General features: G+C 35.1%; 1 protein-coding gene across 1 annotated transcript in view; it reads right to left on the bottom strand.

The window, feature by feature from the left end:
• Nucleotides 1-2,316: 2,316 nt before the first annotated feature.
• The window catches only part of Dlgap5 (DLG associated protein 5), a 37,667-nt gene continuing 26,629 nt past the window's right edge, over nt 2,317-13,354 (bottom strand). The window contains exons 14-19 of the mRNA XM_015480911.2: nt 10,416-10,641; nt 7,219-7,405; nt 5,766-5,826; nt 5,418-5,577; nt 4,493-4,542; nt 2,317-2,663 (exon numbers count right to left, since the gene is read on the bottom strand). Coding sequence (XP_015336397.1) covers nt 2,532-2,663; nt 4,493-4,542; nt 5,418-5,577; nt 5,766-5,826; nt 7,219-7,405; nt 10,416-10,641 — 816 coding nt within the window. The 3' untranslated portion in view covers nt 2,317-2,531. The remainder of the gene's footprint in view (nt 2,664-4,492; nt 4,543-5,417; nt 5,578-5,765; nt 5,827-7,218; nt 7,406-10,415; nt 10,642-13,354) is intronic.

A 13,354-nucleotide genomic window follows, 5' to 3' on the forward strand; every position in this document is an offset into this window, starting at 1 on the left:
CAATACATGTGGGGACAAGAACATGATCGGGCAGAGGGAGTTCAACAGCAATGTCTAAGCCCACCCTTGGGGGCATTCTGAAGTTTTAAGGGAGCCAGGCCTTTACATCCCCAGTTCAGTCAATCACTAAGCACAAAATACAAGACACAGGAGAAATGGTGTGACCTTGGGTGCAATGGCTGTCCTCAGATGAGGAAGTAGACAAGCTGAGGGCTGTGGGCCAGTGGTATAGTTCTTTGGATCCTAAAGAGGGATTTGGATAACATATACACAGCATATTTCAAAAACTATGTAAATTCCTTATCTTAACGTTTTAGTGTTGACTGTCCTACTTATGAGATTCAATGGAAGAGTATAGCTTTGGAGGGGAAAAAAAATGTGGTTTATACAAAATTACTTAAATTCTCTGGGCCTTGGTTCCTTTATCTATAAAATCTCTTGTAGCATTACTATAACATTACACAAAATAATTTTGCAAGAGGGCTGTCAAATAGTAAGCCCTCAATAAATAGAAATTTTCCTTTCTATTTTGGAAAGGCTCTTATTTTACTCAAGTAGTTTTCTTTCATTTTGTCTCTAAAATTTTCCCTAATACCTTGTAAGTCTAGAGCCCAATAACCCAATAATAGGAGACATCGATGGTTACCTGTTTTCTACCAGCCATGTTTTTATTCAGATATGATTCCAGACTCAATAAGGAATCCTGATTAGTCATTGAAGTCAACTTCAATGTGGCATTAGTTGGCCTAATCAGGCCAAAGGGAAGGACATAGCTGCTTGCCACTAGCAACCATCTTAAGACCCCAACAGGACCAAGCCTTGGATTAGAAGCTGACACAAAAGATGACAGAAAAATAAGAATGGAATGTGGACCTTGGGGCAGTCATTGAACTGTTTAGAATCAACCTGATAACCCAGGAAATAACAAGTTTCCTAGTTGTTAGGCTAGTATGAGTCCATTACTCATTTGTATAATTCAGATAAGCCAGGAAGAAAGAATATATACATTTTGGTTTTCTAGGGGCTCAGGTCTATGAACACCTAAACAGCTAAAAGTTTTCTAAATTATTCAAAAGTATACCTTATTAAACCTACCTTAAAAAATCTTGCTTTTTTTTTTTGTTGTTGCTGACAATGACTTACTCTTCTCTGCTTTATTCTTGAGAACAGATGTTATTTTACTATTATGTTGTATATTGCTCCATATAGATTATAAATAGTCATGAGTTACCCTGTATTAACATTTTAGGTGTTCATGGTTGTGGGCCCTTAGAAAACCATAATTTTTATGTATATTTCCTTTTTTTCTGCAAGGCTTGTTTGAATTATTCACTAATCTACTGAAGAGGAGGCATTCTGATAATATTCTTCTAAGCCAGCACCTCACACTGCCTTTATTTAGGGCTTACTTTGGCTTGATAATAAATACCATCTTTCAGCAGGTTGTGGTGGCGCACATCTATAATCCCAGCACCTCAGGAGGCTGAGAAGGGGAATCACAAGTTCAAGGTCAGCCTCAGAATTTAGCAAGACCAGAGGATATGGCTAGGTAGTAAAGAGCCCCTGGGTTCAATCCTCAATACTGCAAAAATAAGTATGTAAATAAGTACCAACTTTCCCACAGCCTAACACATCTTTCTCTGACATCAAAAGTAGTACATGGTGGAACATGCCTAAGCAATTTAGTGAGACCCTGACTCAAAATAAAATGGGCTGAGGATAATCTCAGTGGTAGCATGCCTCTGGGCTTAATCGCCCGTGCTGGGGGTCAGGGGGTAGGGGAAAGAAAGCATGTTTCCTTTTCTCATTTGAAAACCCCTAATCTTAAAAGGTTAGGCATAAAATTCCTATTTGTTTGGTAAATGCCTCCAATCCTCAACTCATTTTCAGACATAAATAACAGACCTGGTGACTAGCTACAGCTACCGAGTCTTTTTGGTGCTCTGCTATTCTGTAGCTATGCATTTTACAATCCTATAGTTAAAGAGAGTGTATAAAAGAGAATATACTTCAAACACATTTTGTGATTAATATGAGTCTCTCTTCAAGAGAAAAAGGCAATGGCTGTTGTCTCATCAAGCAGAAAGTGAAAAGAAAAAAGCAAGGATTTAATGGGCATCTCTAATAATTTAACCATTTGAAACTGTAGCACTCCAAGCTATTTAACATCAACAAATTTAAGAGTTCAAATTAAGAAGAAAGTATAAAAGGATGCAAATATGTTGGTTAAAATTTAATATTTTAACTAAACTAAAATTTTATAAGCTCTAAGTAAGTATAATTAGCTTTAAACCTATACATTTTAGACAAAAGACACAAGGTGAAACATACCTTTTATTCTATGTGGTTAATATACAAAATATTCCCACTTCCCCTGAGAAATAGTATATCTAAAATACACTTAGATTAACACATACTAAAACATTATATGACAATATATAAATGGATTGAATAGAAGTGAACACAAATACATCTTCATCAAACTTCTAATTGTCTCCAAATATTTCACAGCATTGGATTTATTTTTAAATTCAAAATTCTTCTGGTTTTTCTCCACTGAGGGGCCTTAGAGGTGAAAAGGTAATGAGATTACCACCAAAGGAGATGTGTCTGGCATGTTCTTGATGTCGCCTCTCCACCTGATTACTGAAGTTTAGGCCTGGCTAAAGAACAAATTTAGAGAAATCACTAAAGTAACCATCAAGAGTTAGCAAGGAGTGGGATTGTGGCTTAGTGGTAGAGTACTTGCCTCAATGTATGAGGCACTGGGCTCGATTTTCAGCACTGCATATAAATAAATGAATGAAATAAAGGTTCAGGGCTGGGGTTATGCCTCAGTGGTAGAGGGCTTGCCCAGCATTTGTGAAGTACTGGGTTCGATCCTCAGCACCACATAAAAATAAATACAATAAAGCTATTATGTCCATCTACAACTAAAAAGATAAATAAAATTAAACGACCATCAACAACTAAAAAAATATATTATTAAAAAAATGGAAAATTTCATATTAAAAAAAAGTTTTACCAAGTAAATCTTCAAGATGGCTAGTTAATAGATCAATTAATAACAAACACATTTCCCTGTGCAACAATACTACATTACTAGTAACATGACTTTGCTACTTTCTAGTAAACTTAACTTCAAATAATTTTTTAATTGAAACAAAACTGGGAATTTGTTCCTAAAGTTATACACACATACACATATAACTATATCTACATATAGATATATATAAAAATATTTACATATATATAAAATTATATATATACATATATATATAAATTGGGCAGTATACACAAGATGAATAAAATTATGACCATATCTTAGGCAACTCATGCAGATTCCACAAATTCTAAACCATATAACAATATTTAATAAGCCCTTTACTAGAGTGTGATCCTGCTGGGATCCTTTATTCCTTCCCTTCAAACTCTACTTCGGTTTTAAATAGTACTACTGGGCAAGCAATAATTTGGGCCTAACTAGACAGGTGGACTTAAATATCTAACATTTATGAAATGAGAAAACAAATCACAGGAAAACAAAGATTTATCAATTTATCATTAGGTACCTTTATTCATATTAATATAAAAAATTGAATATTTTGACTTATTAACTCCTAGACTTACTTATATATTATCAGAACCAATAATCCAGAGTTCAGATATGGAAACAGGATTAAATCAGGTTTATACAAACTGGCTTATGCTGAATTCCCCGATCCTCTAGGTTTCAGTTTGTGATTAAGGAAAGCAAAGACCAAGAAGAAAATCCTTTTTCTTGGTACCAGGTATTGAACTCAGGGATGCTTACCAACCGAGCCATATCCCTAGCCCTTTTTATGTTTTAATTTGAGACAAGGCCTCACCAGTTACTGAGACTGACTTAGAACTTGCAATCCTCCAGGCTTAGTTTCCTAAGTTGCTAGGATTACAAGTATATGCTGTGGCTCAACTTCTGACTCAACTTCTCCTGAGACACAAGGCAGCCCAAATCTGACCACAAAGGAGGCACTCAATTTAATGAACTTCTCATATTTTAAGACCAAGGACATAAACATAGTTATCTAAAAGAATTGGATGCAAATAACCAAGGATGATTGAAGACAGGATAATACCCCTGCCCACACTGTGTGTTTTGGATAAGCAGAAGTTAACCTTGTATTTTCCTTGCATGATTTAGAAATACCTAGCATAATCCAAGCCACTATTAGACATTCAAGTATTCAACTAATTTTTTCATATCAAATTTGATATATAAATCATAAAGGAAAATAAATGCTCAGGCTTTAAATACTAAAACATACTATATTTTAGAGTACATAAACATAGAACATTTTTTCTCCATTTTTAGAAAATGAATAATGAATGGATTTCAGAGTAAGCAAAAACAGTAAGACAAATTTTAAGCCTTGCACACAAAGTGAAAATACTCATTTTATAAAACAAATCTAGAATAGAAGGAATTGTCAAATTAAGTTCGAAAACTTACCGAATCAAGAAGGTGGCATTCAGTAAAGACACTTTTATTATCAAGTAGTACTGAGAAACAAGAAAAAATAATTTTTAACTTTAAATAATATTTTTGCAGTCAAGGATGTTAGAAATGGGTAATAACTTGAAAGCTATGAAAAGGTCTGTATATCACATGCTAAGACAAAAACATAGATCATTTTATGCTATATTTTAAAAGTAATTTCTTAGTAATATTCTTATCCTTAATTTCAGCATAAAAAGTGTCTTCTTTGATCAGTCTCATGCTTATAATATTAAGGATACCTAAAAGATGCTGACAAAGATCAGGTAGAGAACATTAAATGCCTGGACATAGTTAAACCATTTTATTTTATCTTAGGTCCCAGCTAGACCACAACCATAGTAGCAGATGAAAATAACTGATGAAACTAGCACACATTATAATGTAACAAAAGCATAAGACCCTTTTTCTCTTGTAGAGCAATCACAACAAAAGTAGGTATAAGCTGAGCACAGTGGCACACACCTCTAATCCCAGTGGCTTGGGAGGCTGAGGCACTAGAATTGCAAGTTTAAAGCCAGCCTCAGCAAATTAGTGAGTCCCTAAGCAACTCAGCAAGACCCTTTCTCTAAATAAAATGTTAAAAAGTATATGGGGGTGTGACTCAGTAATTAAGTGCCCCTCAGTTCAATCTCTAGTACAAAAAAACAAACAGTAGGGTCGAAGAGCATGAGAAGAAGATTAACATTAAACAGAGATGAGAGGTGGGAGGGAAAGGGAGAGAGAAGGGAAATTGCATGGAAATGGAAGGAGACCCTCAGGCTTATACAAAAGTACATACAAGAGGAAGTGAGGGGAAAGGGAAAAATAATACAAGGGGGACAAATGAATGTCAGTAGAGGGGGCAGAGAGAGAAGAGGGGAGGGGNAGACAATCTTACCCAATTGAGAAGGATTAACTTCTTGTGAGATGTTATTTTGTGATGGTATATTTTTTTCAGGGCTAGTCATCAAAACATCTTGTGAAGTAACTGAAGAATTTAGTTCCATTCTTTCCTCAATATCTGAAATTTCTTTCTTTTTGTTAGTTCCATATTCATCCTGATATGAGATGAAAAATACAAAAAGCTCCAGGTTTTCAAATAAGCCAAAGGTCACTGAAATAAGAATTATCATTCTGTAGGACTAATATAATTTCTAATGGAAAATCTAGGTGTTGCTTATGGAATTGCTACACAGAATGATATAAATAGATGATATACTGGACTATCTACTACAATAGGACTTACATGATTTATTTCAATTAAACCTTGTACTCCAGGACACTGAACATCTTCTACTATGCTATTCCTAAAAAAGAAAAGAAAAAATGCATTATACTCCACTAATTAAGCATATTGTTCTTTTGACTTGCCTTTTAAATCTATCCTTTATGGAGAGAGTTAGTTTAGGAAAGTGGTCAAAGATAGCGCCTGGTCCAAGATCCAGCCTGACAGAGATATAATGGACTATAGTGACTAAAGCATGGCCTTAAACAAGGTATTTTTCCCCAGAAACTCCTGAGCTGGTCATCAGTCTGGTCAGCCAGGTTAATGTAGCTGCACTGGCAAGACTTTCTTAGCCAATTCTAGAGCCATACACAAGGGACAGGTCAAGATGAAATTGACTTCTGTAAGTTGAACAATCCAATTATTGTGTAGTTAGAGTTGGCTACATTGTCTTATTAGTTATAATACAATACAATCTAAAATCTTACATTGTAATTTATTAGAAATATGTATCTCAATGTCTTTGAAGTTTTTTTTAATTCACCTTTTCTAGTTACAATACAATCTAAAATCTTACATTGTATTTTATTAGAAATATGTGTCTCAATGTTTTTGAAGTTTTTAAAATTCATTCTCTTTTTCTACTTTTTAACTTCATTTTGTCTTTACTGTACAAAGTTGCTTATTACTAAGATGCTCTTGCTGAACTATTTTTGGCAATCAAACATATACACACACACACACATATATATTTTTTTTAGTTGTTGTTGGACCTTTATTTTATTTATTTATATGTGGTGCTGAGAATCAAACCCAGTGCCTCACACATGCTAGGCAAGCACTGTACCACTGAGCCATAACCCCAGCCCAGCAATCAAACATTTTTTAAAAAAACATTTGTAATATAACTCAAATGCAATTATTGATCTTCTCAGTATAAGACAAAAATCTACAGTACATACTATGGGAACTTATTGGCTTTTGAGAAACAATAATAAATTGGACTGGGTGTGGTGGTACACACCCTTAATCCCAGCAACTAGGGAGGCTGAGGCAGGAGGATCAAAAATTTCAAGACCAGCCTTTGCAATTTAGTTGGGGGACAGGAAAGGGAAGAATGATGATAAATTGTTATTTTATTTAGTACTGGGGATTAAACCCAGGAGTGCTTAAACACTGAGCCACATTCCCAGTCATTCATTTATTATTTGAGAAAGGATCTCACTATGTGATCCTCCCCTCTTCAGTCTCCTGAGTATCTGGAATTACAGACATGTACTACCATGCCCAGCTCCAATCTGAAATCTTAAATCTCAATCCCCTCATTCATAGAAAGCATGACTTGCCTATGTTATAGATCATTGTGAAATCTAATTAACAATATATTCCAGGCATATTTTACTAGTTTAATAATCTGAAATGATATAATATGATTAGCATTTGTTAAATTCTTAATAACATGTTAAAGAAATACCTGCTTTCAGAAATATTTGAAAACAAAATTTTCTTATCAACACATTCACTTTTGATGTTCTGAGGATGAGGATTCTCCGGTGATATCATCTTTCTTGGAAGGTCCTCACCGGCTTTGCCCTCAGGTACAGCTTTGCTGATGGACTTAGGTGTTCCATGTCTTTGAGAAAGATGTTCAGAGGAAAGTACTAGAAGACGAGTGAAATCACCTCAAAATCAAAAATTTCTTTCATTCACTTTTCTTTAAAACCCATAAGACAATGCAAATCCTACTTTTTTTTTCTGTCAAATAATATTTGTTAAAGTCAATGCTTGGAATTTTCTATTAAAGACAGTGCTAAACCCTCAAATTAGATTATGCTTCCATTTAACATTTCACTACTATAACATTAACAGAAGTAATCTTAAAAGGCAGAAGTCTACAAGGACAAAGGAAATAAAAGAACAATAACAAAAATAATTTGGAAGCTGTTATGTATTATGGCCAAGTGGGATATTGCTTAGAACCCAGCAAATGAATACTATACTAAGCCACCAATCAGGAAAGAAGAGTCCACTCAATTTCTACCATAGAACACTTCAAAAGAATCAATGGCCCAAAGTATTTCTGAAAGTGGAGATAAAAATGGAGCTAAAAACAGAAGAGGAGTTTAAAGTTAGTTTAAAGGATTATTAGAGCTTATATTTCTTTGATCATTCTGCAAAGTAGAGCCAATAACCCCTTCCCCACACACAAACTAGAGGGGTTCTGAAATATCTGAAACAGAAGGTCTCTGGCTTAGGGGGATACTAGATACAGTATCACTATATTGATCAGTATCACTTATTTTCAATATAGTGAGATGGGTCACTATATTGAAAATAAGGACAGTAAGTGATTATTTACAAATAATCTGTTGAAATTTTTCCCCTCTACATGGTTCCTGAATGGATGGCAGCCAAAATTATAGCATCCAGACAGCAGATGAGAAAAATCTTCTATGGGGAATCTAAGTAGCCTATGAGAAAAGATTTAAATGCAGCAAAGTATAGGTTCCCAGGACAATGGCCCAGCTACCTGCCCCCACAGTAAAGGCATAACCCTTGTACACAGATTCCAGCCAGTTACTTACTACCCATTCTTAACCATAACCAAGTAGTAAAGGATTAGACTTCTGAGAAAAACACATGAAAGTATCTTGAAACAAATACTGACTAAATTAGGGGAAAAAACATAAAAGTGTTATTAATATCCATAGTGTTCTCATGAAACACGTGCAGAATAATAAAATGGAACAATTGGGGAATGAGAATGAGCTCTTTGAAATTAAAAACATTATAGCCAGCAGGAAAGTTGAGGAAATCATGTTGAGAAAAGTTGAGGAAGTACAGGAAAGAAAGTTTACCAAAAGAAAATTATATGTTTCTGAAAAACAATCAAACCTTGTTTAGAAACATAGTGTTAAATAATACCAAAAGACTACAATAAGAGGCTGGGGTTGTAACTCCATGGTGGAGTGCTTGCCTAGCATGTACGAGGCACTGGGTTCAATTCTCAGCACCACATATAAATAAATAAATTAATTAAATAAAGGTTCATCAATATCTTAAAAAAAAAAAAAAAAAAGACTACCATAAGAATTGAAGTGACGGCCTTTAGGGACTGGCAAATGGGATGAAAGGGCCCCTTCAAGGACTATTGTTTTCTAATAAGCCTCATAGAAACTAAGCATTATACTTCAATTTTAAAAGATCAGTTTTTCTCACAAACCTTCCCTATTCATAAGGATGGAGTTGAGTATAGTTATGTACCTGAAAGAACAGAGAGGGATGAGTTCCTAGCTGCAGAAACCACTAGGATCCTTAAAAAGTATGGGGCCATGCTATTAGTAGTGGTGGGAGACTCTCATCATATGGAGAGCTCAGCTGCTTAAAGGGAGAAAACAAATCAAAGCCACTCCAGCTATGATATCAAAACCAACAAGAAGGTTGTAACATACTTGAGGTGATATATTTATACCTCTTTTAAATAACAGTACTGGGGACTGAACCCAGGAGCCTCGACCACTGAGCTACATCCCCACCCCTCTTTATTTTTTAAGATGCTGAGGCTGGCCTTGAACACATTATCCTCCTACATCACCCTTTTGAGTTGCTGGGATTACAGGCATGAGCCACGGTGTCCAACAAGGTGATATATTTACATCTTAATGAAAGTATCAGATAGCAAGTATTAGAAGCTTAGGGTTACTTTTAGAAAATTAGTGAACACAGACTTCTTAGTGGACATATGTGGCTTATAAATAATTTTAATTGAGATACATGTTTAATAAAAATGATCTGTGAAATAACAGTTATTCAAAAAGTTAGAAAATTAGTTTCCTAAAGTATTAAATGATGGTTATACTAGAATATTTTACTTATTTTGTTTTTGAAGTGCTAGGGATTGAACTCAGGTTCTCTTGCATGATAGGCAGAGGTCTACCACTGAGCTACACCCTTAAACCTCACTAGAATCCTTTAAAATTGGGAAATTAGTACTTTTACTCTCTGTCAAAATATTTGAGTTTTAACTCAAGTGAAAATACCAATTCTACCTTTCATAAGCTTTGTTTTAAAACACAATAGAAGTGTAAGGGTTTAATGTCCAAACTACTTTTCATCTTTTTTTGGGGGGGAGGGGTTCTAGAGAGTGAATTCAGGGGTGCATAACCACTGAGCCACAACCCCAGCCCTTTTTTGTATTTTATTTAAAGACAGGGTCTCACTGAGTTACTTAGGGCCTCGTTAAATTGCTGATGATCCTCCTGCCTCAGCCTCCTAAGCTGCTGGGATTACAGGCATGCACCACCATGCTCACCTTTTCATCTTAATTCTAATCCAACTTCTTGCTTGAAGAAAACAACTTCTCTTTATTCCATCATTATCCTTACCTCTTAGGATCTTGTGACCTAAGCTTCTAGATTGTGGGGTTATATGGTAACAATAGCTGTGAAATCACTTACAAAATATAAACTCAATCTTATGAAGTAACCCCCCTTAAACCAATCTGGTCATACTCATCAAAATAAAATTTGCATGCATGTGTGAATTAGCACATAGTCTATTCTGTTTGAGAAGTCATAGCGTTTACAACTCTTCATATCAAAAACTTTTTTTGTGTTTTATATAAATTTGCCTCAAATATTTCTCTTAAGTCTCAGCAAAAACAAAACTAACCTGAGAATGATTTCACGGGACTCTCAATTCTGAAAAACCCAGCATCAAATACTATTTTGTCAACTTCTTTTGATATTACAGGGGCGGTTGCCTCCGAGTGTTCTTTCTGTTTAATTTTCGCTCTCATTGCATTTTTTATGGCAGCTAGGCGATTTCTAGCTGCAATCCTTCCATCATCATCATCATCCTGTTTTGGTTTACTTGCCATGCTTGAGACAATTTTTTTCTGCAAAAAGAAACAATGTTAAAGCTGTTACTATTAAAAAAAGAATTCTGTCACTTAAAAAGTCTAACTTAAAAAAAGTGTACATTAAATATATCACACATTCACCACATACTTATCAAGTTCCTAGTATGTGCCAAGAATTCTGGAGGCAGAATGGTAGGGGATATCCAGGCTGGTGGCACAAGGCTGAAATCCCAGCTACTCAGAAGGCCAAGAGGGCAGGAGGAACACAAGTTCAAGGAGAGCTTTGACAATTTAGTGAGACCCTATCTCAAAATAAAACAAAATAGGGCTGGGGCTATAGCTCAGTTGGTAGAGTGCTTGCCTCCCATGCACACGTTCTAGGTTCAATCCCCAGCATCATTAACTAACTTAAAAAAAAAAGGACTGGAAATATAACTCAGTAGTAGAATGCCCCTGGGTTCAATCCTTAGTACTGCAAAAAAGTAGAGGAGGGGAAAAAAGGTAAAAGACAAAGTTTTTAAGTTTTTGCCCTAAAGAAGTTTACAGCTTGGTAAAATAGCTAGGATTGCAAGAAGGATAAGTATCATGTTAGAGGTAAACTCAAACAGCTATAGTAGATTATGAGAATGACACTTAAACCAATCTTCAGAGGTCAAGAAAAGCTTACAAGAATGTAGCACCTAAGCTGAAATCAATTAGCCAGGTAAAAGATGGGGTGAAGAAAGGCTAGATGAATAGCATGTTTGCAAAGCCAGAAGGGAAAGAAAACAAAGATAAGATGGCAGGATATAAGCAACAGTGGGATTATAAAATCTCTTGTAATCATTTTGAGGGTACATCTACACATGACAGAGGAATAAAAAGGAGTGGTTTTTAAGCAACAGGTTAACAGTATAAAATTTTGTGTTTTAGGAAGACCGCTCTGGTTACTGCCAGGAGAATGAAACTGGGAAGGAGATTACTGCAATGACATTGGGAAAATATGATAGTAATCAGACTAAGGAAAAGGATGTGGAAAAAAGTGATTGGATTCAAGAGATACTTAAGAGGCAGAAATAAGATGACTTGCTTATCTACTGGATGTGGTTGGATGGAGATAGTGAAATGAAAAAAGGAAAGGATCACAGGAGATACTCAAGTTTCTTACAAATCTGACAGGATGGTCACAGGGAATGTGTGAAAATCATTTCAGTGTGGGATATACTGATTTTTAAGGTCTAATGAGTCATAATATATAGAATTAGAGTTGGGCAGTAGGTATGGTTTGAAATACAGACTTAGGAATCACTGAACAGCAGTTTAAGATTGTACAGGAAGGGCCGGGATGTAGTTTAGTGGTAGAGGATTTGCATGGTATGCATGAAGCCCAGGGTTCAATTCCTAGCACTGGGAGAAAAAAATCATACAGGAATGTGAAAGGCAAGAAGAAAGTTGAGGTAGAAACTCTGAATATAAAAACATTTAAGAGATAATGGAAAAGCAAACTTGCAAACATGACTAAAGATTGGGCAGAGAGGTAGGAGGAAAATCAGAATATAATTTTAAGAAAAAGAGAGTAGAACATATTTAAAACTAAGGAAGAGTTAGACTTTATAAATTAAGTATCTAATAATTTCAGTAATGAGTTGATTAATAACCTTGATAACTGCTCTTGAGGGACAGGGAGAAGTAAAACCGAATTGCAGAGAGAAATGGAAGCCAAATCACTTAAGATATCTACGACCTTTTCAGGAAGCTTGTCTATGATTTGGAAGGAAAAGATTGGGAACAGAGGGGCAAGTACAAATAATCAGAGGGAAAGGTGAACACTACAAATTGGTTTATTTGTTTTAATGTAAACAAAGTTAAGACAGACACTTCAAAAAGCTGAAGAAAAGAGGAAAACAGGTTAACTGATGGAATAAAAGGATGATGAACAAGAGACAGAAGGAAGCAGTATCATAATCTGAACATTAACTTGTAAGAACTAGGGGTAGTTCTCATGGTAGAGCTCTTGCATAGCACATGAATCCCCTGGGTTCACTTGCCAACATTGTGGGTGTGGTGGTAGTAAAAAGGCCTTAAAAAAGAAAAATAAACTGTATCCTATGAAATAAAGTAGAAGGAGAGAGACATCTGGTGATAACAAGTAGAATTACAAGACTCTGATATGATATAGCCATTATCATTGATATTAATATTTCTAGGACTAAATAAGAAATACCCCCCACCCCCAGTAGCTTTAATAAGTAATATCCTTCACTATTTAGAAAATTTGAAATTGATTCAATCACTTAGTTGCTGCCCTCAGGGTCTTTCTTGTCATGAGGCTTTATTAGTAAAATAATTTTATAATAAAGGTTCTTTTAATGCTTAATCACCTTAAACTTCAAAGATAGGATTCAGAACAGTCTTAATTTGGATAACAAAACATAAAAAAAATACTAGACAACCTGGCATGGTTTTAAACTAGTAATGCTCAACTTGACAAGTGTCTACCTGAACCAAAACCATTGAGCTCAAAATATCACTCTATTAAAAACGACTAGAGATTGCCACCTGATCTTTGTGCTTGACTCCTGCCAGGATAAAATTACCTTCAGGTTATATATATATAAAATAAGCTTTATATGAAACATAGATAATTTCTTGTTTAATCTTAGGTCCCTCCACCAAAATATCTCTTTATATATGTGCAAATATCCCAAAACCTGAAATATCTCTGTTCCCAAGCACTTTTTTTTTAAGGGGGGTGGGGAGGGAGGGAGGG

The sequence above is a fragment of the Marmota marmota genome, unplaced genomic scaffold, assembly GCF_001458135.2.
Source record: "Marmota marmota marmota unplaced genomic scaffold, marMar, whole genome shotgun sequence".
Classification (NCBI taxonomy): Eukaryota; Metazoa; Chordata; class Mammalia; order Rodentia; family Sciuridae; genus Marmota; species Marmota marmota.